The 25,198-nt window shown below is 37.7% G+C and overlaps 1 protein-coding gene across 14 annotated transcripts in view; it reads left to right on the top strand.

Annotated features, from left to right (window-relative positions):
- The window catches only part of CSNK1G1 (casein kinase 1 gamma 1), a 150,238-nt gene that overhangs the window by 81,005 nt on the left and 44,035 nt on the right, over window positions 1–25,198 (top strand). For all 14 annotated transcript variants that reach the window (XR_004137108.2, XR_838195.3, XR_010380806.1 and 11 more), the window contains one exon: window positions 684–753. Coding sequence is in view for 4 of the 14 variants with exons in the window: in XM_010993535.3 (XP_010991837.1) it covers window positions 684–753 (70 nt within the window). In the remaining 10 variants the exon portion in view is untranslated. The remainder of the gene's footprint in view (window positions 1–683; window positions 754–25,198) is intronic.

Below are 25,198 nucleotides of genomic sequence, written 5' to 3'. Positions count from 1 at the left end.
GTACACACACACACACACACACACACAATACAGCTTTACTTACTGCCTTGGAAAGATGTCATCATCACATTGTTGAATTTAAAGACACATTACAGAATATCAAACAGTATGATCTCATTTATTTAAAATACATTTTTGAGTCTATATTATATATAAATATATGTATAAATAAATATTTGGAAGAACATTCACCAAAATGTTAACAGTGCTTCTCTTTTAAATAATAGGACTCAGGTTATTTTTGCTTTCTTTCTAAGTCTTTTGTGTATGAAATTTTTTTCCTGAGCATATATCATTTTTCTAAAAAGAATAAAACCATTTACTACCCAAAATTCATAATAAAACAAACAGGAAATAAATCCTGATATTTAATTAAAGGGCTTGGTATTTGGTTTCCTAGACTACATTTCAGGAGATGACTTCATGGTAAGGGAGCTATCCTTGAGTGATGGCTCATACAGCATATTTTTATTTAAATATCCATGGAAAGGATTGTGTATAGTTCAGCTTCATCTTCCCCTAGGTGTGCTTTCAAAGAGAAATTGTGGTAAGAAAATGCTATCATATATAAATATCATCTCTAAAACATTAAGTGGTCTTAGCCCTGGTTTACTCTGAAAACCTAGGAATGAAAAAATCCTATTTGTCTAAATCTGATCACAATTTCTCTTCTTGGGTTTCAGGAACCAATAAAATCACGTGCTCCACAGCTTCATTTAGAGTACAGGTTTTATAAACAGCTCGGCAGTGCAGGTAAGTCAAGTCTGTTTTCTCCATCTACTTAGCATGTAGCGTAGGTAGAAGTCCGAACATACGCAGATTTTCTTGGCTCCTTTACCGTTTTCACTAGACCAAAGATCTCCCCTGCTTGCTGGGTAGAGACATACACATAGTCAACCAAAAAGCTCCTTGCTCTCTGGCTCCTGGAAGGGTGGTTGGATTGATTGGAGACCTGAGATGCCATGACTGTGCCCACAAACCAACCTTTGAATGCTTTCATCCACATGAAATACACATGGTACGGGGTTTTGCTTCTGGGTAGTTTATTCATTCTCTTTTCATTCCTTTATGTTTACCTACAGAAAGGAGGAAGTGTTGGTGATTTACAAGCTATATTTCACCACACTGAGACTATATATTCTATTTAAAGACATACTGCTAAAATATACCTTCTGAAACTGCTTATTAACACTGTCACTTTATCTGTTGTTCTCATTAATTTGGAAGACCTATCCATCTATATGATTGTAATAACCCATGACCTTTGAGGATTTTTAAAAATTAAGTTTATTATTTTTTAAAACATTCCTGTTTTTCACCATAAAGCTCTAATTTCTGAATATCTTACTGGCTTCCAGAAAAATACCTTGACTAAGCAAATGTTACCAACCCTAAGGAGGTTGAGCCTTTGGGATACCTCTTGCAGTACATGGAATTCTTCAGTGGTAGTTTCATTATTTGACATTAGTAGACGTTCCTCTGCTTTATGCTTTCTTCAGTGTGGCAGTTTTATGTGAATGACTAAAACATGGTTTCTATTTCAAGTACCATTATTGAAGGAATTGAGATTTCACTTCCTAAAATAAATAGAATTATTGTATAAGAGGCACTGGGTGTTATTCAGGTTGTCTCACACCCTGAGCATGGCAATAATCAGCCACAGTCATAACCTAGGGAGGCCAGGATGGGCCTCACATGAGTTCATGCTCACAGTAGCCTCTCAGTATTTATTTGTTCATTGATTGTATCCTTAAATAGGGAGTGTTCCTGGCATAGGATTTAAGATTGGCAACTGAGTTCACAGGACATACGTATAATTTGAGGCTTGTTTTCTCAGAGCTAAACTTTAAAGTTGGCTGTTATGTTGTTCCTAGTGTCATAAATTTCAGGATGATAATTATCACAGCTCACTTATGATAAACATTTTTGTTCATGTCTCACAAATCTATGGCACAGGTGAAAACATACTAGATCCAGCCCAATTTAAAATTTTGAGTTGGCCTGAGGAAACTGAGCAGCCCAATGCGCAGGGTTTCCTCTGTTAAGCCCTTCTAAATAGACCAACCATAGCAGGTCAATATTCCCTTTTCCATGTGGAACCACAAAAATCTCATGAACCTATTAGGTTGGAATAACATGTGGGCTGTTAGGTTCATAGTCTCCCCAAAAAGAGGAGAACCATACAGATTCTTGAAGTTTTGTCATTCTTCGTGCACAGAAAATGAGAATTAATAGGGAGAGGACTGGAGGAAAGGGGATTTTTAAACTTGCCTTTTACTTAAGGTGGTGAAGAAAAACTGGAATCTCTGAGACTGGTGCATCTGTTATAAGCAGTGGGACTAGGAGGGCTCTGCTGTGGTCAGGCCAGCTATTGGCTGACAGGCAGGTGGGTTGGCCATCATTGGCCTCCCTCCCCAGACCTCTTCTGACAATCATCTAAAAGTCGCAAAGTCTTCTAGGTCTTAGACAAAGTTCACTGGTGATACCTGACCTCTTTTCTGCTTTTTGAGATTGTCCACTGCTCTTAAAGTAGCTATGACAGGGTCTCATCTTCTTAATATTCTTGCCTGCAGCTAACAAGGTAGCCACAAGCTTTTCCAACATAGGAAGAGCTTAAAAGATCTGTTAGAAATTTCTACCCAGTATAAGAATTGCTTCCAGGGTTTTCTTAATAAATGGTCATCCATCTCTGCTTGACTACTACTAGCCATAGAGTTTATCACTCTACAAAATAATTCAGTGTTGGAAAGCCCGAAGTATTGGAAGTTCTTCTTGTTGGGGCAAAATCTGCCCTTTTTTTAAATTTCTGTGGTGCACACTGAGCCCTCTTTTACCAGCTCAAAGGTATTCATCACAACTGTTGTGTGCTACCCTCTCCACTGCTCACCTCCAGGTCTTCTTTTAATCTGCGTATCTTCAGTTCCTTTAATCTCTTTGCATAATATGATTTACAGATGCTCTGTCATTGCTCTGCTAGCAAGCATGAATGTACGCACGCACTCTTAGTTTTGTGATGTTCCTCTTAAATGAGCCTCGTGAAACACCAGTGACCCTGGATTTGGAGACAATAGGATTATTACCTTCCTTCATCTGGACATAGTATTTCTATTAATTTAGGTTAGCTATTTTAACAGCCATTTCACATGGTTGACTTTTATGGAGTTCTATTCAACTGAAACTTTTACATCTTTTTTTTATACAAGCTGCCATCAATCAAGGCTTTCTGCATTTTTGTGGTTGTACTATTGATTTTGATCACCTGAGTCTCTGAGGTGCCATCTTATTTTATCCCATTATTACTAAGTATTGAGATGCTTTTCAGTCCTGATTCTGTTACTGATGATTACATATTGACTGTTTTTTAATTGTGATATTCCCCCAACTCCATGAGACTGCTGTAAGCTCCCTGAGAACAAGGCTCGTGCCTTCTTCATCCTGGTGTCTCAAATGTATCTCAAGGCCCAACGTCGCTCTTTCACGTAATAGAAAGTTGGGAAGTGTTTTGGTGACAGAAGTTAGGAAGATTTGATAAGCGTGCGTTTTTAGATTTTTGCCAAGTTGTTAATAAAACTATTCCCTGGAGATGGCCGAAAAAGGGAATTTATTTTGAAAGTGGATCAGTTGACAAAATAGACAAGATTTCATTGTTATCTCCCTGTAAGTGTGAGCATGAACACTGGAGCGTGTTCCTAATTACAAGCACGAGCATTTCTCTTCCTATTTTTCTAGAGTGAAGCTCCCAACTGCAAATGTGACCCATCAGTAGTTAATGTTTGGGCAACTAGAGCGCATATGCCACTCTCTTCAGAACCAAGGTGATGTTGTGGCATTGTAAATAAACAACCGTTTACACTGAAAGCACACAACAGCCAAAATAACGGAATCATTGTTTTTACCCACTAGTACTTTGTCTGTCATTATTCAGTGCTGGCCAAAGGTTTGCAAAATATTTGGTTATCAAGACAAGGAATACTTAAAAAAAAAAAAAGCCCGTTGTGACTTAGAATTTTTCAAGGAATTAGTCAGTACTTATAAAATAAATGGATGAAATCGGGGGGGAAATGAGTGGTTATGAATTTAAAAAATATTGATATTGCTAATGTGACCAGAGCTTGAGACTTTAAATTGCTAAAAAAAAAAACAGCTTTGTGTTGGCTTGGAAGTCTAACCATTCCTTACTGAAGCACCCAAGTCCTAATTATTACCTTGATTTTTGACCCCCACATTGCCCTGACTGCTATGTTCTGGAAGTTCATACCAGTTCTCTACTCATGTGTAGATAAAACAAAAATGGTGGCACTGGCTGATTGTGAACGTGGTTTAAGGGGGAGCTTTTCCTGACTGTCCCTTGTTTTCCTTGTTTGATCTCAAACTCCTTCCCTTCCATACCACTGTGTCCTCTAGTGAACAGTCACACTTCAGGCTTTGTTTGCTGATTGTAATTTTGCCATCAAGAATTTTAACACCTGATTATTTACTGTGAGGGCTGATCTCTCTAAAATAATCAGGGAAGAAAGAGGGCTGTGAGAGCTTGAAACTGAAAATGAGGATCTTGGTCTTCCTGATAGTTATATTTAAAATTCTTTTTCGTTTATTGTAGAAAACAGAATATAAAATATTAAAGGAATATTTATTAATGTTTATTTTAAAAGGAAATGTTGGTCCATGTTCTTACCACCCAAACTCAGCCACATTTCATTTGACTATTTCTCTCCTTTTCATATGCAGACATTTCATAGTTAATCTCAGTTCATATGCAACTGTATATCGTCTTTCACTGAACGTCGTTAACATTTGTCATGATGCTGCATTAGATACATGTTTGTAATCATTGTATAATATCCCATCAGCTTCATAGAACGTTAAGTTCAGCATGCATTTCATGTTGTTAGATGCTTAGATTGTGTTTGAGGAAATCATTTCTCCTATTGATTTCTGATACCTGAGTATTATAACTCAAAACTTTTCTTTCATATGTTCTGCCATTTACTCCCCATATGATATGATGGTGATTTTCAAATGTTTAAAGATCTATTAAATGATAGATTAGGGGTTTTATTCCAAATAATTCCAGAACAAAAATTATTGAAAGAGATTTCAGGAAAGATAAGTTTGGACTTTTTATAACACTTAAAACAGCGTGAAAGTAATCTAAATGTCATCAGTAAGGATCTGGATAAATAAATGATGATACATTAATACCATGAAATTACCCATTAAAAAAAGAAAGTAGAGCCCTATGTACTAATATGGAAAGATGCCTCAATATATTTTTTAAGTAAAAAGGTTTGCAAAACAGTATAGCGTAATTATACTTGTGTAATGCAAGAAAAACATATGTAATACAGATACGTCCACACGAGCACAGAAAATATCTGAATGGATATATTAAAGAGTTGATTATCTTTTAAAAGAATGATAAGAAATGGGAAGTAGTCTTTAAGTTTACACTTTAATCCTTTCATATTGGTTGCATTTTCTGCCCTGATCATTATTATTGTTATTGTTGTTATAATTAATTTTTTAAAAAAAAAATACTGGTAGTGGATTTATTGACTCTTCTTCTACCTCTTCCATCACCAAGCAACCTATTTCTGTTCCCATTTATCATGAGCCATACATTTAGCAGTTTCAGGCCATAAGATCAATAAATGATAATAAAGTGGTGCGGTACCTTGTTTCCTTTCTTTCCAAACACCTTCTTGTAGGAAGAGGTAAAACAAATTGTGAGCTGGAACAAGCTGGCTATGCAATGGGATTTCTGATCTCTTAGGGGGAGGATGGAAGCTGTTTTCTGTTTTCAAGCTGCAATTGAACATTTAAGTATTCTGGATGTTGTGGGGGAGATTTGTGCACTGAGTAGAAAGTTAGAATGTGTAACTTTTTAAGACCTATTCTAACATTGAGACGGTATTTAAAAACAAAGACAAAAACAAAAACCCTCTTTTTAAAAACCACATTACTGTAAAAGAAGCATCCTGATGCAGATATTTATATTTGGTGTTTTACTTAGTTTCAAAAGACATAAATTTTTTTTCTAAGTTAATTACACCATAAACACAACCCTGGCAAAGTGGACACCCAGTGGTCAGTCAAACAGAATGGGAACATTATCTAGTGTTTTCATATACTTGGATGGGTGGAAGTGGGCTCGATTTTTATTTGCAAATTACAGTTCAGTTATTGAACCTAAGATTGCTGGAGAATTTCCAAATTTATTACAAAGAAAAAGCAATATTTTTAAAATGTGAAACTCTGCAAATATATGTAATGACTATGAAAAATTACTGTATTCTTCTTTTCCTCAGTGTTGGGACATCAAAGTTTTAGGTTTTCTCCTGTGACTAAATCAAATACCTTCTTCAGTTTTGTCTGTATTTTTGCTTTATTCCTCTTACGTTGCTGTTTTGATTTTTCAAAGCACAAAGGGCTTTGGCATTGAGCACAATTATGCTTTCCTTTTCCGATGTACTTTCTACGGGTTGTTCTGAGTCGACAAGATTAGGGAGTCAGGGACTTAAAGATTGACTGCAGATTCCCTGGGACTTGCTTGCCCTCCTGGTAGCTTCAGTATTTGTTTGGTATAGTGGGCCCGCGTCACACAAGAAAGAACAGCTGTATTTAATCATGGTAATTAAAGGCTGTCAACCTTGCCTTCAGCAGGCGGAAGTGCCCTGTGAGGTGTAACCATTTTACTTGTTTTCTTACCATTTTCTTCAGCCATCAGTGTTGTGTTAATTGTATTGTAGTCACGGTGGGTAAGTCCCAAACTTATTTTCCTGTCATGGGAATGTTTTTAGGTTTCCCTGTGCTCTCAGTGTCCTTTTACTTAGGAGAGAGTATACACGGTCAGTTTTTAAATTTCCCAGCTCACAAATCTGGTGTCAGAGGCACCTCCCACTTTTGCTTGTATCCTAACACACAGGAGCAGGATTTGGTGGATGACAGGTTTGGGGCCAAGACAGGCAAAACCAGTGGCCTAAACAGATAAGAGGCCTAAACTTGAGAGAGGGACAGTTGAGCATGAAGGTTCATAACTTGATACGGACTGGTCACATGGTAGGGGTCTAGTGTATGTTTGGTAATTAAATAAAAGATCAGTAAACCAGAACCAAGCGTGCAGCTGAAGTGGCAGGAGAGAGAGAGGAAGGGAGAGGGAATGAGTCAGCCTGGGCAAGAACAAATGAGAGAGGATGGGGAAGAAGGGAGAGGCAAGTGGCAGGAAAACAGGACTCTAGATACAGAAATGAGAGTGCAAGTGATAAAATCTGGGGAAGGCTTCTGACTCAGCCAGAAGAAGCAATAAAGTTGCCTTATATTACTGTTCTCAGAGTTAACTGTTTCTTAAGAACAGTGGTTTTGAAACAGTAGCTTTGACATTTTTAGTAGAAGTTCTACGGAAGGTTATGGTAAATTCCCACCACTTCATTTGGCATTTGGAAAGGCCTAATTGTAATATAAACAGATACTACAACGATCTCTTGGCTTCCAGAGTCTTTTTAATTGTATTGAGAGATCCTAAAGGTAGTGGAGGAACTCATCATGCTCTGGTTAAACACTTAATTCCACTTCCACAGGACAACCTGCCTGAGAAAAATTCTCAAGGGCTCCAGGAATAAATATCGTATCATAGCTGATCTAAGCCTGAGCTGCCATGTCCTTGCTTTCCAGCAGCTGTTCTAATCTGCTAATGACTTTTTTGTAAAGGAGATGCTAATCCTCAAATTAGAAAAGACAGCACGATACTTATTGAAATTTTGCAGTGTAACAAAGTCCAGGGCAAAATCTCACTGGGAAGAGAAAGCAGGTGAACTTAATATCCACTAGGTGCTTTATATGGTTATTTCATTTTTCCCATTTTGAGCACAGGAATATTTAGTAACTTACTTACCCTGGGTCACACAGTGGAAAACCTGCTCTGGGAATGTGTTTGTATAAATTTTTGTCTTCTGTGTATACCCAGGAGATGCTTGGGGCCTTCTACCTATTAACCATTACCTAATTGTAATAGAGTGCTGGGAGATAGTTATAAAAGTGTTAATTGAAGGAAAGGCCCCAGTGAAAGAGTAGGATTTCCTGTTTCACATGATGCCCCCAAATGCCATGCCTTAGAAGGCTGCCTTTGTTACCTCCAAAACCTTTTATGGCCTTGAGCAAGCTAGGTTTTGAAATGTTTCTTTCCAAAGTAAATTAATCATTTATGTTGAATACACGTGCCATGTGTGCAACTGAGAAGCTCAGAGCTCCCCTGTGCAAGCCATTTCACCCACTGTGAAGCCTTTATGCTGTGAATAAAGAAAGTATTCATAGAGCTGATTGGGCTTTGCAATTTTGAAGTTTCTGGGAGGGAATGGTTTTATATCATCAAAAAAGGTAAGAGGTACTGGTTAGTACCAGAAAAAGAGTTTTGAATCTGGGTAACTGTTACATTAACAGGGACGTGTTTCTGCTTCAACAGAGGAATAAAGCATAGATCTGAGGAAAATCAAAAAGTGTGAGATTGGCCAAACCCTCCTACAGTGTTGTGAACTTCCTTAGGAGTACATTAGAAACTGGGCAGACGCAGGAAGCAGTACACAGGAGAATGAAAAGTAAGAACATGTGAAGGGATGCTGGAAAGATGGGAATTTTACTTAAAATAAAAGTGAATCATATAGCAAGAGTGGTTACAAACAAGTAACATGCCTTAACCTAGGTGTTCCATAGTTAGGAGTGCTTAAGGAATTTGGAAAAAACTTGCTGGTCTCCAGTTAGGCAGAAAGTTTTCATAATGAGAGAAGAAAGGATGAAGTAGTGAACTTGGTAAAATAAACTGAAATCTGGATTCTTTTTTGCCATGTGTAAGTTTTTCAGAAGTCTCTAAAGTTTTACAAAGAGAGCAGACACATTCTTCTAAATTCAGGGAAGATGGATCTTAGTATAAATGGGCAGCCTTGAAATTACATTTTGAGGACTGGAGATTTAGTCAGTTGCTATTTCTGATTGTAGGCAGTGTGACTAAGTGGAGGCAGCCAAGAATTGGAGCAAGGAGAAAAGTTTAGCTCAAGTGTTCCCACTGTTTTCCTGTGACTTAGCGTTAACCATACACTCCTGCTGTACCTCAGTTTCCTTAGTCATACAACAGGGAAGCGTCTTGTTTCTCATTGAGTTTGCAGACCTTACAGGGTTGAATGAGGTAATGTCTGTAAAGGCTTTGAATTCTTAAGGGACGAGGGCTATATAAACACAGAGCACTATTGTTTTACATTAAAACTGAAGATCTGATTTTCCTGTAGAAATGGAAATATCTTATTTCTCATAGCTTTAAAAAAGGATCAGAATGAAGAGATAACAGTTTCAGTTTTGAAGAATTTTTGATGAATTCTCAAGCAAGAGCAACTTAATATTTCCCAGTCCTTTCTCTGACTCAGACCAGAGTTCCGCTCTGGTGAACCCTTCACATCTGTGATCTCGAGGGAAGTGTTTGTGTCTTTCAGTGGAGCTGAGTATGATCGGATTCAAGTACAGTAATGCTCACTGAGCCTCCTGGGGGAGAATGAACACTTTTACTTCCACAGCTCCACAGCCTTTCATGCCAGTTTGGGGGGGGATGCTTGGCCACAGCCCTCCTGCAGTACCTGGGGAAGAACACCAGAAGAAAAGGTCAGATTGCCATGCCTATTTTTGTTCTGTAAAGTGGGATTGAAACCATTAGGCAAGGACCAGGCCAAGAGATTCATTAATATTTAGTTTTTATCATAATTGGATTCATCTATGAATTCCCAAAGGAAGTAGTCTTACTAGGGATGAACTAGTGAAACATCACAAGTGAGGTTTATTACAGTGGTGTGTAGGCATGCTAGTGAATAGCAACGTGCCCAGAAATGAAAGATGCATGTAACTGGGCTCCCTCCTGCCTCCAGCGTGGAAGATTTCTTACAAAGGCAGATAGTGTGAAGGGACAGGTAGTAAATATTTTAGGCTTTGTGAGCCACTTGTCTCTTCAGCTCTTGCTGTCTGTATTCAACTCATGTTATACTGTAGCACAAACATAGCCATAAACAATATGTATGTAAACAAATGAACTATATTACAATAAAGGTTTACTCATGGCCACTGGAATTTGAATTTTATGTAATTTTCACAGAACATGAAATATTCTTTAAATTAAAGAAATAATATTTTGATGGGGGAGGGTATAGCCCAAGTGGTAGAGCGCATGCTCAGCATGCATGAGGTCCTGGGCTCAATCCCCAGTACCTCCTCCAAGAATAAATAAATAAATCTAATTACCTACCCCCACCAGAAACAAACAAACAAACAAGAACCCTGGGATGAGGGTTTTTTATAAACAAACAAACAAATAATATTTTAAAATGTAGAAACCATTATTAGTTTAAACCATCTAATCATACAAAAGTAGGTGGGCCACTCTAGCGTGGCAGTGACCAAAACTCCGTATTCCTTTTTCTCACTGTTCAGTTGGCATAATACAGAAATTATTTCAGGAGGTATATGCCACCCTTGAGACGCCGTAATGAGAGGGCTTAGAGAGAGAGAGCACCATATCCCTGACTCTGTGGACTTTTCACAGTGCAGTATGGTGCTGAATTGTGAGCTTTTTAAGGGCAAGAAGCATCTTTTATTCATTATAGTATTATTTGCATATCACTTACTCCAAAGGAGAAACTCAGCAAATCTCAGCAGATAAACTCTTGCAGCAGTGTTTCACGGCTGTGAGATCACCAAGTTAAGTTGTAGCCTCTTCTTTCATCGTACACTCTCCTTTTCAGCCTCTCAGCTTCTTCTCTGTTTGCTTGTGTCAGCAATTCTTGATTAACTGTAGTAAGGAAGCAGAAGTATGAATGAATAATTCAAAAAATTAGAACGAAGTTCCCCAAATTATTTCTGCAGGGATTTGGTATATAGTCAGAGACATGTATATTCACTATTACAAACTAACTCAGAGCATCCAGGAACTCTATGGTTAAAGTTCTGGAATTTAAGCCCTTTGAAGGTTGAAATTACGTGTGGTTCTCATCAGCATAGTAGCTATAAGCATTACATATCTTCAGACTTAAGTGGCCCGTCAGCAGCTGGAGAATAATTTGGACCCGATCACATTGATCCAGTGATCATAACTTGTCACCTTTTTGCTTGGCTCCTCTCAACACTAGAGTTCAGGAAAGATAGCAGTCTCGATTTCTGACTCTGCTAGCCAAAAAAAGTAACTTCATACGAGGAATCTGCAACTATCTGTATGCAGCTTGCCCAAAGGAAAACATTTTTTTCACTTAAAAAAAATAATTTTGTAAGTTCTGGGGAAAACTGGTATCACTGAAAGTTTTAAAAAGGTATATGAAAGAAAGATTTAATGTCTCTGCTGACAACTCCTATCATCATATGTGCTTCCTTAGTCTTTTTATGTATATATTTTTCATTAAAATGTTTCTGGTTTAAAGATAAGGTGGGGGTCTATTTAGAACAAGGGAAGGTATACATTTCAAACACTGCTGAGGTTCTTTTAGCTTTATTATCCAATATGGATTTGAGAGATGAGATGCTAAAGGGGTAGAATGAGTTAAATGTCAAGTGGAATATTATGATTGAAGTACAACTGGAACACTGAAAATATTGAAAACAGTTCTAGGCAGATAATACAGAATGTTAGCAAATAAGTTACTGGGGCACATCTATGTGCTAGTTTGTCATACTTCCTGTCCTGAGGCACTGTCAACTTTGGGGACTTCTAGTTTGAGTCTAGAGGCTTTGTTCAGAATCCTAAGATAATTCTCAGAACATCATATTTCAGTTCAGTTTAGCTGGCTGCTGGGAATCTAGTAATCAGCCAGATAACTAGATCACCACCAGCTGTCACAGATCACGCCTCACACCTGTCTGTTAGTTTATAGGTATCTTATTTAAAATGCTGGGATTTCAGAGGTGACGGTTTTTCTAAGGAAACCAACTGCTAAATACAGTGGAGTCACATGTGAGATTAGGAGCTAAAGTTAGCACACAGACAAAAATCACACATAATCAAAGTTAGCCTTGAAAAATCCCTTAAAATGCCCGTGGTGTACAGCATATAGTCTAATTGGATTTGTATATATGATCACGCTCAGTAAATATTTACTGCACAGTATGGATGTGTAATATATACAGTAGTGCAGAGTTTATGTAATAAGGTATGCATCTGCACGATAACTTTATGGTAGTTCTTGTATTATTCTGTTTTTTTGGCCAAGCATATATCATTAAATTTGAGTAGGTAAATTTGGTTCTTAGGCCATTCCACATCATGCTCTTCATTTTTTTTAACAATTTTTTATGAAATATTTGACCTAGTACTATGTTAGCTGTTTACCTCTCTGTTTTCTACCCGTAAGTTTTCTAAGGACAGAATCTTTGTCTTATCTTTTTTTCCTTCCCTCCCTAAAGCATCTAGCATAGTGTCTTGCACATACTGTTTAGGAAGTGATGGTTAAGGAGGAAGGTGAGCAGTTAACGTGTGTTTCGATAAACACTATTTTGGTTACAAATAACAGAATCTATTCCAGTTAGCTTTTTCCAAAAAGAGGAGTTACTGGAAAATCACAGGGACATATCATGGAGCCAAGGAAGGAAATACTGTCTCACTAGGGATTGGAAAAAAGCACTTAGAAAGCCTCTAGGAACCAAGACAGCTACTTTTTGTCCCCAACTTTCTAACTCTTCTGGACTCTGACACTATTTGACTCCTCCTTCTCCTTAGGGTCATAAAAATCTTTTGCCTTGGCGTTTTAGCCCTCTTCATTCTCTCTGTAATAATAGCTCAAGTCACATGATGCATATAGAGTTATTTACATACATAATTACATACATAAAATTTGTCACTCTCCCTCCTGCAAAAAAAAAAAAAAAAAGCCACTTCTATTTTAAACATTTTGCAGGTGAAGGCTTGTTGGGCCAATAATTTCTTTAATTGCAAATAGAGTGTTGTGAGTTTATTATAGAAATTGTTTGGCCTGCATACACCTCACAGTTACACCAAGTTCCGACACCTTTTTCAGTGCATTGTTTTGCAAAGTACAGATCTGCTGGAGATATTCGCTCAGTGTGAAGGGAGAATTTGTTACTTGGGTTTTGTGTTCTTTTAAGGATCTTCATGAAAAATAGAAGGCAGGGTTTCAAAAATAGACCCAAGTAACTTATACATAGTGGAGTGGGCTGGAGTGTTGTGATCAGTTTCAGAAAACTGATATAGTGCTTTTTAAAAAATACATCTATTTTTATTGAAGTAGAGTCAGTTTACAACGTTGTGTCAGTTTCTGGTGTACAGCACACTGCTTCAGTTCTGTTGGATCATACATGTATTTGTTTTAATATTCCTTTTCACCATAGGTTACCGCAAAGATATTGAATACAGTGGTATAGAGCTTTTGTAGACAAAGGTCTGGAGAAGTCAAGCACTGACGCCTGTCAGTGGGAGCTTGCTTATAAATCAGCACAGAGCCTGAACTTTCTGATGCCATTTTCTCCCTTTTATTCTAGCTCATACTTTACTTTCCTGTCTTTACCCACACCTCTCTTACCGTGCACCTGCATGTTTCTCTTCCTTCCATCTCCTCCCAGACATTCTTCAGACATGAAGAATAGCTTAGTGACGGCTCTTAGTGAATGCTTGTTTAAGGCGGGCGAAGATGGAAGTCCCAGTGACCGTCATGGGACTGACGCCAGCCTTCAGTCTCTCCCCCTCCTTAATTCATAGTTTGTCAAGGTTAATCATTAAGAAGGAAGGTAGCATTTAGCATCCCCAAAGCTACGGAGTACCATGGAAGAGATGAGTCACTAAAGTGGATTATTCCTATGGGTTATGAGAAAGTGGAAGCATGTCTCTGCTGTCTTATATTAAAACTTGATGATAAATTAAGAGTTAAGGATTTGCAGATACTATTATATATAAAATAGATAAACAACAAGGTCCTACTGTGTAACACAGGGAACTATATTCAATACCTTGTAATGTAATATATGTGTAATAGATACACTGCTATGTATAAAGTTGATAAACAACAAGGACCTATTATATAGCACAGAGAACTATATTCTGTATCTTGTAATAATCATAATGAAAAAGAATCTGAAAAAGATATATGTATGTAACACTGAATCACTATGCTGTACACCAGAAATTAGCACAACATTGTAAACCATCTCTACTTCAATTTAAAAAAAAAAAAAGCCGCTTAACAAATTCCTTTGCAGTGAATCTCAGTGTCATTGTGAGACAATGTTTTCCTTAAATTCCAGTGACAGACTACATAAAGATAGGTAACTCCTCTTACCTGTGATCGAAATACCAGTCCAGTTGCCAGCTAAATCCTTTGTATTTGTAGAATATAACTTATCTGTAAGCATACTTAAGACAAAAACCAACAAACAGTTCAATTTTTAACATTTGTGGCCGATTATGTTTTCATCTTCTTTCAAAAACTCCTAAGTAATACATATTCCACCCACTTAAAAGAAGTTTGTCAGCTCTATACACCTCCGCATTCTTTTTACTTTCAACAGTCTGACACACTTTTAACTTTTCTCAACATTTTCCTCTTCCTTTATACTTCGTATGGCTTTCATTAATCATTTCTTACCAGCCTGTAGCAATCTCTTACTAATAATTACTTTAGTCATAATGCAGAGATGAAGTTTTAACTAGCAAAAACTGAGCATCAGCCGTGTCCATAGCATATGCCGAGTAATTTGAAGGCCACAGTTATAAATATGACCTCTGTCCATTGGAAGAAAAATGTAATGTTTATTGAGCTTTCATAATGTTGACTATAAGGCATTGCTGTACTACTCTCAAAGAGCTCGCTAAGGTATGTCAGTAATTATAATGCAGACTAAAACAGCGGAATTTTTATTTAAGTTATGTATACAATGATTTGGAAGTTGTGAAGGAAAAAAATGGTCTCTAATTATGGGAAACAGGCTTTACAAAGAGGGTGGCTTTACAAAGAGGGTGGCTTTACAAAGAGGGTGGTTCCTATGGGGCTGAACTCTCAAAAAGAGGTATGATTTACTTGGACGTGTTCAAATAAAATGGTAAAGAAAGCCTTCCAAGAACAAAATAAGCTGAGGACCAAAGGCAGGCATATGTCTGTTCATACGTTTATTAAAAAGCTGTTCACCGAGCATCCCACTTGGTCTAGGTACTATTCGAAGCTAAAACCCTAGGGATACAGTGGTGAATAAGACCAGGCGGTGCCCCTAACTTACACTATAGAAGGGGGACCACCTGCAATTGGCTCTGGGTGAGCAGAATCAGCAGCTCTGGGGAGTTCCAGAGGAAGGAGAGAGAAGGCTTCTTGGTTGGGGTCTTGGAGATTGCTAAGTACAGAACCTCTTGTCCACTCCATTTTTGTCAGTAAGCCAGCCTGAATTATATCTTTCTTAACTTCTTACAGAGCTGAACCACTGCCCACATGCGCCTACTGAGCACCTGAAATGTGGCTAATCCAAATGTGCTCTAAGTATAAAATACCCACTGAATTTCAGAGATTTAGTATCCAAAAAAAGAATTTTAAATATCTCAATAGTTTTATGGGGTTTTTTTTTTAATGGATGTACTGGGGATTGAACCCAGGACCTCATGCGTGCTAAGCACATACTCTACCACTGAACTATATATACCCCTACCCACTAAAATAGCTCAGTAATTTTAAAATTGCATGATTGCATGTTGAGGGGATGATATTTTGGATATGAGTTAAATCTATTATTAAATTTAATTTTACCTGTTTGTTTTTTACTTTTAAAATGTGGTTTCTAGAAAACTTGTAATTGAATTCATAGTTCTCATTCATGGCTTGCATTTGTATTTGTTAGTGCTGTTACAGTGCATTGTTAGTGTATACATTGTTCTGTTACTAAAGATGTACTAAGGCAATATGGATGTATACTACTGAGATAAAACCCTTATTTTCCCTTTATTCTTTCGATCTTTTTATTTACTCAGATATATCTGCCTTTTCAACTTTATTAATGGTCTTTGCCGTAATTTTTAGAGACATTTGTTTAATCAATAGGTGGTTCAGAATTAAACTCTGGTGAGAGCAAAATAATCTTCATTTTGCTGATTTCAGAGAGCTGTTACCCTGCTTTTTTGCCTCTGTACTTTTAGCTGCCCATATGCTTGCTGCTCCCTCAGCCTGCAAGATTCACTCTCCCCACTCCAGCCTAATCAGCTCTTAACCATCCTTCAAGACTCAGCCTGTGAGCCCTGCTCTGTGAAGCCTTCCCCAGCCCCTTCAGTCAAGGTTAGATGCCCCTCTTTATTGTCCCCACAGCATTCTGTTTTCACTTGGGATGTTTGTTGAATGGACAGACTGACCACCAGACGTTTTAAACTTAATTGAATTTGAAATTGGAAGCAGGGACATGGCAGCACGTATTCCTTAGACTAACTGAAAATCGGCTAGATAAGTGAGCTCACTTTGCTTCCTTGGAAGTCGTCATGCTTCCTCAGTGACCAGAGTTATAAGGCCATCTTCAGTGTTCCACCAGGTCACATCTGTCCTGCCTGGAGAGCTATTTGGGTGAAGGCTCAAAGGAGAAAAAAGACGGCAGGCTGTAGCATCTGTTCCATTGACCGGTTCTGTGGCAAACCACTTAACCTCCACTTTTCTCATTCAGAAAATGAGGGTGACACTTGCTTCTTTACTCTCCCAGAGCTGTTTTGATGCTTAAGGAAGGGTATTACAACATTAAGAGAGTTCAGTAATAGGGGACACTCTCCTTCTGTGCTGTGATTAGTCTGTGTGCCTTAGTGGGGCTTGGTTTTGTTTTTTCAATCAGGACACTTCTGGGAACAATTTGTTAAATGGGTCCAAAGTTACTAAAAACATATGCCTGTACTTTTTAATGCTCTCTGTATTAATCTAAACCTTTGCCATGTTGCCCTCTGAATTCCTAAATGATGTGTTTAATTTATTAGGCTTAATTTAAAGATTGACTACTTGGTAGTTAGATTAGAAAACACTGCCAGTACACTCCTGATAGAATCTTGCCTGTGCTTTTTGTAAGGAAGATACTACTCTTTCTTTACTACTCGAGTTCATAATCTGTCAACATCATCGATATTTTGTGATTGTCCCTTAGGTTTGTACACAGATCACGCTTTACTGAATCTTTATAGAATTGGTTAATCTCCTATCAAAGTAAGGCGACGCAGTAGCCCTTGCTGCCACTTGCGATGTCTGTGAACTTGAGGGCACAGATAAGTGTGTGTGGTGTAGCCAAAGAGCCTGAAACTTGGGGGCAGAAGTGGGGCTTTAGATGTCTCTGTATGCCCTAAGTAAGTCATTTCAGATGAATTACCTTATCTATAACATAAGAATAGCGATTCCTGTGTGTACTTGTTAGGATTAAATGGGAAGACATATAAAAATACGTCATAAACTGTAAAGCAGTTGATGACTACTGGACTTCTGTGACGCAGGTATGTTTTGAGTGAAAATTTCTTATTGTAGCATTGAACAAATAATGGGGAAGGAAGGGTTTTTTGATTGTGAAATATCAATTATAATTTGGACAAAAAGCTAGGAGACTCCTCCAAACATGTTATGGCTGCATGTATGACAGGAGATAGCCTAGTGCTGGGGCTTTGGGGATATTGGGTCAAGGCAGGTTCTGAAAACCTTTCTAACTACTCCTTGGGCCTGAATACTTGAAGTAATAGGACTGTAGTACTAAATGTTGGAAAGAGGCCCAGGGCTGGAGACAGACCAGGGACCAAAGAAGATTTAGAACTGGCAGTTGGGCAGCATATCCTAAAATGTTAAGTATGTATGCCTCTTGACTCGGTATTTCCTCTTGAAGGAATCTATGGTGAAGTCATGCCCCAAAATGTAGGCACAAGGATTTTTTTATAGTGTTGTATGCATATTTGTCTAGACACCTTTGTTTTCAAATGGTAGAGTTCAGGCTCACCTAATTGAGAGAGAAGGGGCAGTGGGGAATTTTTTGGCTCACAGGACTGAGAAGTCCAGGATTCTTACGTCAGGCCAGCCAGATCCAGGACCAGCATTGCCCTTGGTCCTCAGGTTTGTGACATATTTGTCTGTCTGTTTCTCTCTGCTCTGCTTTCTCTGTGTTGGTTTCATTCTCAGATAAGTAGTCTACCTGTTCTCATGGGGTAGTCTCTGGCAGCTCCAGGCTAAACTCCTTCCAGTTTGGTGATCTGGGGGGACAGACCCAGTTCTCCAGGGCGGGAGGAAAGAATCCTCTAATTAACCTGGCTTGAGTCATGTCCTTGGGTGGCAGTGGGAAATGGATTCACCCCATTTAAACCACGTGAAATAACAATGAAGAAATGGTGCTTTCCCAGTGGGGTAGTAAGGTGCTGATATCGGAATAGGGAAGAAAAGAATGCAGACCAGAGAAAAGCAGTAGCTGTTCACTGTAGTATCTATTTCTAATAACAAATATATGAATACTACCGAAATGCCCATCAGTACAGGAAAACTTACATATGATATGTCACAGGGGGAGATATGATGTAACTGTTAAAATGAATGAATGTCTTGACAAGGAAAATTGTCTACTATATAATATTAAATTAAAAATGAAGTTGCAGAAAAGCATTTTTAATTATGTATATGTGTATCTGTTATGGATGTGAATACTTTTTCTGTATACATTTCTGTACTGCTTTTGGTTAGCTGTTATGTTTATTTAAAATTAGTATGTAACACTTCTGTAGTTCAAAAAAGTAATATCCCAGGTCCCCCATTCTGAACAAGGGGCTGGAATTGACAAATCAAGAACTACAGAGAGATGGACATAAGAAATCTGTAAAATAGTACTCATGGAGCTGATATAAAAACACTGGGAACCAAGTAGGTGGATAGGACAGATTAAGCTGCCTGTGTAGCAGGGTGGCAGATTTATATCCTGGAAGAGTAAATGTTAACCAAAAAGGCATGAGATTTGGAAGAAGTAGGGTAGGGAACACGGAGAATAACTTTGGCAACCACATGAATGAAAAGGAAGTAGAATGTGATATACGAAAGAGAGCAGTGAACCTGGAGTTGAGAGATCTGGTTGCGTTATTGGGAACCCTGTTAGCTAGGAACAGTCACGCAGTGTCTCTCAGGCTCTCTATCTTATATGTAAAATTGAGTCATTAGTATTTTTCCTTTCTTCTTCGTAGGGTGACCGTGAGATTCAAGTAAGATGGAAAAGAGCTTATGTAAAGAAAAGACCGTATAATTCCCAGTTAGCCAGAACCAGAATAATGTGTCTATAAATGGAGAGGGAGAAGAAGATGGTAGGAAGATGTCATCAGACTTCCTGTGCACATTAGACAACTTAAATGACTGATTTTGTTGGTCATTTAATCTATTTGGATGGACAGGTGCTTTTTTGAGAGATAGGGAGACATTTATATTTCTTTGTGTATTTTTTCGGTATTATTAACTAAAATGAATAATTCTACTTAGTTCTGCATGTGGGAACAGCAAGACAAAATTGCACATACCATATACAACTATCATAGAAGAAAATATACAGAAGAAAGTCAGTATAGAAATACTACAACTCAGAGGAGGGAGGGTATAGCTCAGTGGTAGAGTGTGTGCCTAGTATTCATGAGAGGTCCTGGGTTCAATACCCAGTACCTCCCTTTAATAAATAAATAAGTAAACCTGATTACCTTCCCCACCCCAAGAAAAAAGAAAAAGAAAAAAAGAAATACCACAACTCTGTTTTGACTTTTTTTTTAAATTGAAGTATAGTCAATTTACAGTGTTTGTTAATTTCTGGCATAATGTTTCAGTCATACATATACACACATTTATTTGTTTTCATACTCTTTTTCATTATAGGTTAACTGCAAGATATTGAATATAGATTACAGCTTTAAATTACTTGGAGTCTTCATATTGGTGGCTTACCTAACAAAACTTTTTAAATATCATTCCCATGAAACTCAAACAAGAACTATTCAGAAGTATCAATTATGTTAGCAGTTCATGCACGTTTAAAATCTGATTAATTTGTTTTGCTCTGTATGTGTGTGTCTTTTAGCATTTTGAAGTTTAAACATTGTGTGTTACAGATAGAAAACTCAGGTGGAATTTTATCTATTTATTTAGTGCTTATTTGTGTGTGCCCTTATCTACCACATGCTTGGACCAGTGCTGGGGGCTGACATACAGACATTGTTAACACTCAGTTACTGCCTTCAGACCATCTTCTGTTGGTTCATAGGGAAGACAGATACATGAACACAGAAAGTGTAATGGAAGTGGGGCAGGATTTTCAGGAAGAGGTTCACTGTACTTGGAGTGACTCATTTTTTTCTACTCCTTTTAAACACTTGCTGGAACTTTCTTTCTAGTTGTTATTGTTTGGGTATGTGTTAAGAACTGCTCATCTCCTAGCTTTTGAAACTCAATATTCTATCTATATAACTTAATGACAAGAACAAAGTGGTAAATTGTCTGAGACTGGATTTTTTAATCCCATAAATTTACCAGTTCTAAACTGAGTTAGTCTTCCTGGGAATAGAAAGGATCCTCCACCCTTTACTCCCACCCCCAATACACAACACACTTTTAAAACTTTTTTTTTTTTTTAATCTTTGATGCTAGGAAGAAATCTGTCCTGTCTTGGACTTTCTTTCCTGACTGCCCTGATTAAGCAAAACTTTGGACCTGCTTTGAGGCCTTTGTACTTGTGTGTACGTGATAGAGAAAGTGTAAAAGCTCAGTTTCCGTGGCTCAGAAATGTGAGCTTATTCCTCTGCTCTCGCCTTTCCTCACCTTCTCTTCTCCCACCATACAAATTTGAGCTCACGTTAGCAGCGTGTGTCTAGCAATAGTCCAGTTCCCAAGGGGCCTCTGAACAAGTTGATTGTAAAACATTTTTCATTAAGGTAGGACAAAGTAATCCTGATTCCTTAATTCTGGGTCTAGCTGTTTTTGTTATTAAACCAGCATTTTGAGTAGATTCATATGTTGATCTGGTTCATATTGTAAAAAGGCATTTTTCAGAGCCAGAGGAATGAGGGGGATTCTGTTCCTTTTTTTTAAAAGAGAAACACATGAACACATGTATTGTCTCATTTTTGTAATACTGCATCGTTTTTATAGTTATTTTCTGAGTTTTAAAGGCCATGCTCTTATTTTCCCCTTTCACTTCTTCCTATGGAATATTATGCTTGTCTGCCTATTCTTTCTACTTTCTTGTTAAATGGACTAGTTTAATATCATTATTAGTTTACCTTGATAATAATTCCCCATATATCAGTAATTCCCTGATCTCTCATAAACAGTAAAGAACATCCAGTAGTTGCGCTAGAAGCCACTACCATGGATGGGACCAAGGACAGCTTAATTTGGGAGAAAAACTATCCTATTTTCTTTAAAAATTAAAAAGCAAACTGTAAACAAAACAAAGCAAGGGAATTTTCGAGGTCATTATGTCCTTAAAGGTGTTTTTCCAGCCCTGACTTTAGAAGACAGTCATCACCAACATACACTTACTTTTTCATAGAAATATTAATATAGATATTCTTTTTTACATCCACATATTAATGTAGATATGGGGCTTATTTGAATTTGCTTCACAGCTAGGTAATTTAGTTTTTCAACAAAAACGAAAGGCTAATTATTAGGCAATAATGTGATCAAATTACCAAAAGCTGCAGGGTGGTTCTATTTCAGTTCTCAGCCTGATGTGCATTTAAAAATACCCCTACTTAGAGTAGTTACTGTTCTTAGTACATTATGGAATCTTTTTAGGTAACAGCTTGGATGATAAAGAAGTCATTATCCTTGATTTGATGTGTTTTAACCCAAGTGAAATTTATGACAGACTGAAAGTCAGCCGTAGTGTTATCCACCTCACTTCCTGTTCTGTGCAACTCGATATGTGTGTGGGCCATATGTCCAGCAGGATTTATTAGAATGCATTATTGATGGGTGGAAGGGCTGTTTCGTAATAACCTGTGACAATATACACAGTAACATGTGCAGTATGTGTTTAACCTTGCAGTTTTGGTTTATAACGGATTTAACCTGTGGCTAAAAGTAATAATAACGAAATATATTGGAAATCCTTCAGAAGAGGAAAATTTGGAATCTGCTTCTTTAATTTTCAAGCTTTTATGCAGTTGACCAATTTAGATGGGAGACCTTATTAGTGCTTTATTTCCAGAGAGATTATAATACTACCTTAGTTTCTGAAATACCATGGATCAAAAGGAATTCATTGTATATCTACCTTGCCTACCTCTCCCACTTTATTCCCATTGCTTCAGAATTACTTGCAGGAAGTACCTTGTTTTCCACGTGTTGTGTTTAAGGCTTTGCTATCATCCCATCTTATTAAAGGACTTTACAGCATAATGTTGATTAATTTAAAAATTTTTAAGCAATGGATTAGAGATGGCTCTGCAAAATAAGAGTGAAATGTAATATACAGGAGTTCTCATTTAAATACAACCCAGGTGATAAATCACTGCTATGCAGTAAATCTCTGACCAGAGACAGGCTTCCCTAGCGGGCCTGTGTCTGTGTCTTTCACCACCAGCACTGGCTACTTAACGGGCAGCCATGTGAGAAGCCAGGCACAGAATGGAACTTGTGTGGGCATCTTTATCTGTCACAGACAGTTCTAATAAATTATGGCTGTGTCTCCCAAAGAGACTTTTATGCTCAGCAGCACATTTTCTGTAATACCTAAGAAACTCGAAACAGACAAGTCTTTTAAATAGCCTTAAAATGATTCTTTTCCGGGGGAGCGTATAGCTCCATGGTACAGTGCATGCTTAGCATGCATGAAGTCTTGGATTCAATCCCCAGTACCTCCATTAAAGTAAATAAATAAACAAACCTCGATAAATAAATCTCCCTGACCAAAAAAAAAGAAAAAAAAGATTCCTTTCAAAAGGTACTGAGTCCAATTTTAAACTGACTATATTTCAATTTTTTTAAAGTACTGAATCCAGTTGTTCTAAAAGGTACTGGTCTGTCAGTGTTTTCTGAGTCCTTAGAATATATTAGCCATGAAACAAAGCAATGCCCTTTATTTCTACCCTCTAGATACAGAGTTTTCCAGCCGAGGTTGTGCTTCTGTATCAACTGTGGGAACTATGCTTACATCCACTACTAGAAATTCTGCTTTGGTAGGTTTGAAGTGAAGTCACCATATCTGTTTTTAAAGTTTTAGAAATGTTTATTAATAGACACACTTTCAGTTGAGTACCATTACCAGTTGCCAGTACCAGCTTACACTTGAATTCGTACCACACATATTCTGCATAACGTGGAGACAAGTTTCATTCATACTGGTCCTGTGGCTTTACAAAAGGAACCTAGAAGTTAACTAGAAGGAAATCCTAGCTATAATCAGAATTTTGGATTTAAAAGAGAACCAGGCTAAACCTGTTATCTTTACAGATGAGAAAGAGCAGAAAGGTGAAGGAGTTTTCAGAGTTGGTAGCAGGACCAAATACTAAATCCAAGACTCTGACTTGAGCTCTTTCTACACTAGCATCCTGGACCTAGTCTATTTTTGAGAAAAACTTCAAAGCTGCTCGGTAATCTAGAAGCTGTCTTGAGCATCCCAAAGCCCACCAGGGTACTGGGAGCTTTCAGAGTATTTAAGAAAAGAAGCAATAATGCCCCTAGTAGGAAATCCTTGCACCTTTGAGGTTTCTAGGCAGGAGTTACAAATGGCATTACTTATCATTAGAAATTATAGGCATCATCCAGAAAGCTTTTGTGACTTCTTTGTAAATATGGAAATTTTTGACAAGAGATGCCTACATTTGGTACTGAAGATCATCAAGAACAAGATGATCATCTGTCTCATTTTAAAACTGATCATTAAGTATTGGCAGCAAGTCTAGAAAATTATGCCAATATTATGTTTCTAAGCCAGCCTGACTTTTAGCTTGTACTTTAGAAGAGGATATTGTGCCTAGATTTGCAGCTTAACCAACTAAAGGAATAGTAAATTTATTCATTAGGATTAGACTTGGCTATTAAAAAAATCCAAATAACAGTAGTTCAATCAAGACAGAGGTTGATTTTTCTTTTGGATTAAAAAAGTCCAGAGGGAAGGGAAGTCCAACATTGGTGTGGTTGCTTCACAGCCACCAGGGACAGGTTCCTACAATTTTGTTCCATCCATCTTGGCATTGTCTTAAATCTTCAAGGTATCTGGTAGCTCTAGATGGCTTCTGGAGCTTCAGCCATCTCAAAGGAACATACCTCCAATTTGAGTCAGCAACCTTGAAAGAACTTTTCTAGAAACACGCTATCCAACAGTTTCTGCTTCCATCCACTGGTCATTCCTTTATCAAGGGAGAATAGAAAGTTACGGCTGTGCAATTTACTATTCACAATAATTAGAAATTCTGTTGTTGAAGGAGGGAATGGAAATTGGGCAGGCAGCCAACAGATATGCCACAACCTGTTTTGAAGAATATAATATTTATATTAGGAAAATAAAATTTAGTAACATCAAAAACTATTATATAGGATATAAATTTAAAAGATCCCCAGACTACAATCTACCATGTGTCTGATTAATAAGAGCAATAAATCTCTATGATAGTGTTCTGTTTTGGATTTCTCAGTAGGACTTACTGGGAACAGCTGTTCAGTTTTATATATATTAAATGAACTGAAGAATGAGTTCTTCAAAACAACAGGGGGGGAAAGGAGACTTCAGATTAAATCCCATTTCCTTTTGGAGATAGGGAGACTCAGAACAACCACAAGGACAATTCAGTGAATATTTGTGGAGCTCGCAGGAGCAGAGTATACTGTATTAGATGGTACGACCTGGGAATGGACATATTAAAACACTAAAAATCAAGTTGTTTAGTATTTAGGTGGAATAAGATAGACTGATGCAGCACATGAAATAAAAACATATCATAGCAGCAAACTAGACCAATTCCAAATATATAAGACCTGTGCTGGAGAGAAAGATGGGCACATTGGGTTAAAGTTTTATGTTTTAGATATTGTCTTAGTCCTTTGGGGCTTCTGTAACAAAATACCTCAGGGTGAGTGGCTTATAAATACAGAAATTTATTTCTCACAGTTCCAGAGGCTCAAAGTCCAAGTTCAGGGTGCCAGCATGATGAGGTCCTGGGGAAGGCCGTCTTCTGGGTTACAGACTGCTGACTTCCTGCTGTGTCCTCACATGGTGGAGGGGA

This window comes from Camelus dromedarius, chromosome 5 (genome assembly GCF_036321535.1).
Source record: "Camelus dromedarius isolate mCamDro1 chromosome 5, mCamDro1.pat, whole genome shotgun sequence".
NCBI lineage: Eukaryota > Metazoa > Chordata > Mammalia > Artiodactyla > Camelidae > Camelus > Camelus dromedarius.
Note: the sequence above shows the minus strand (reverse complement) of the source record. Positions and strands in the feature narration are given on the sequence as shown.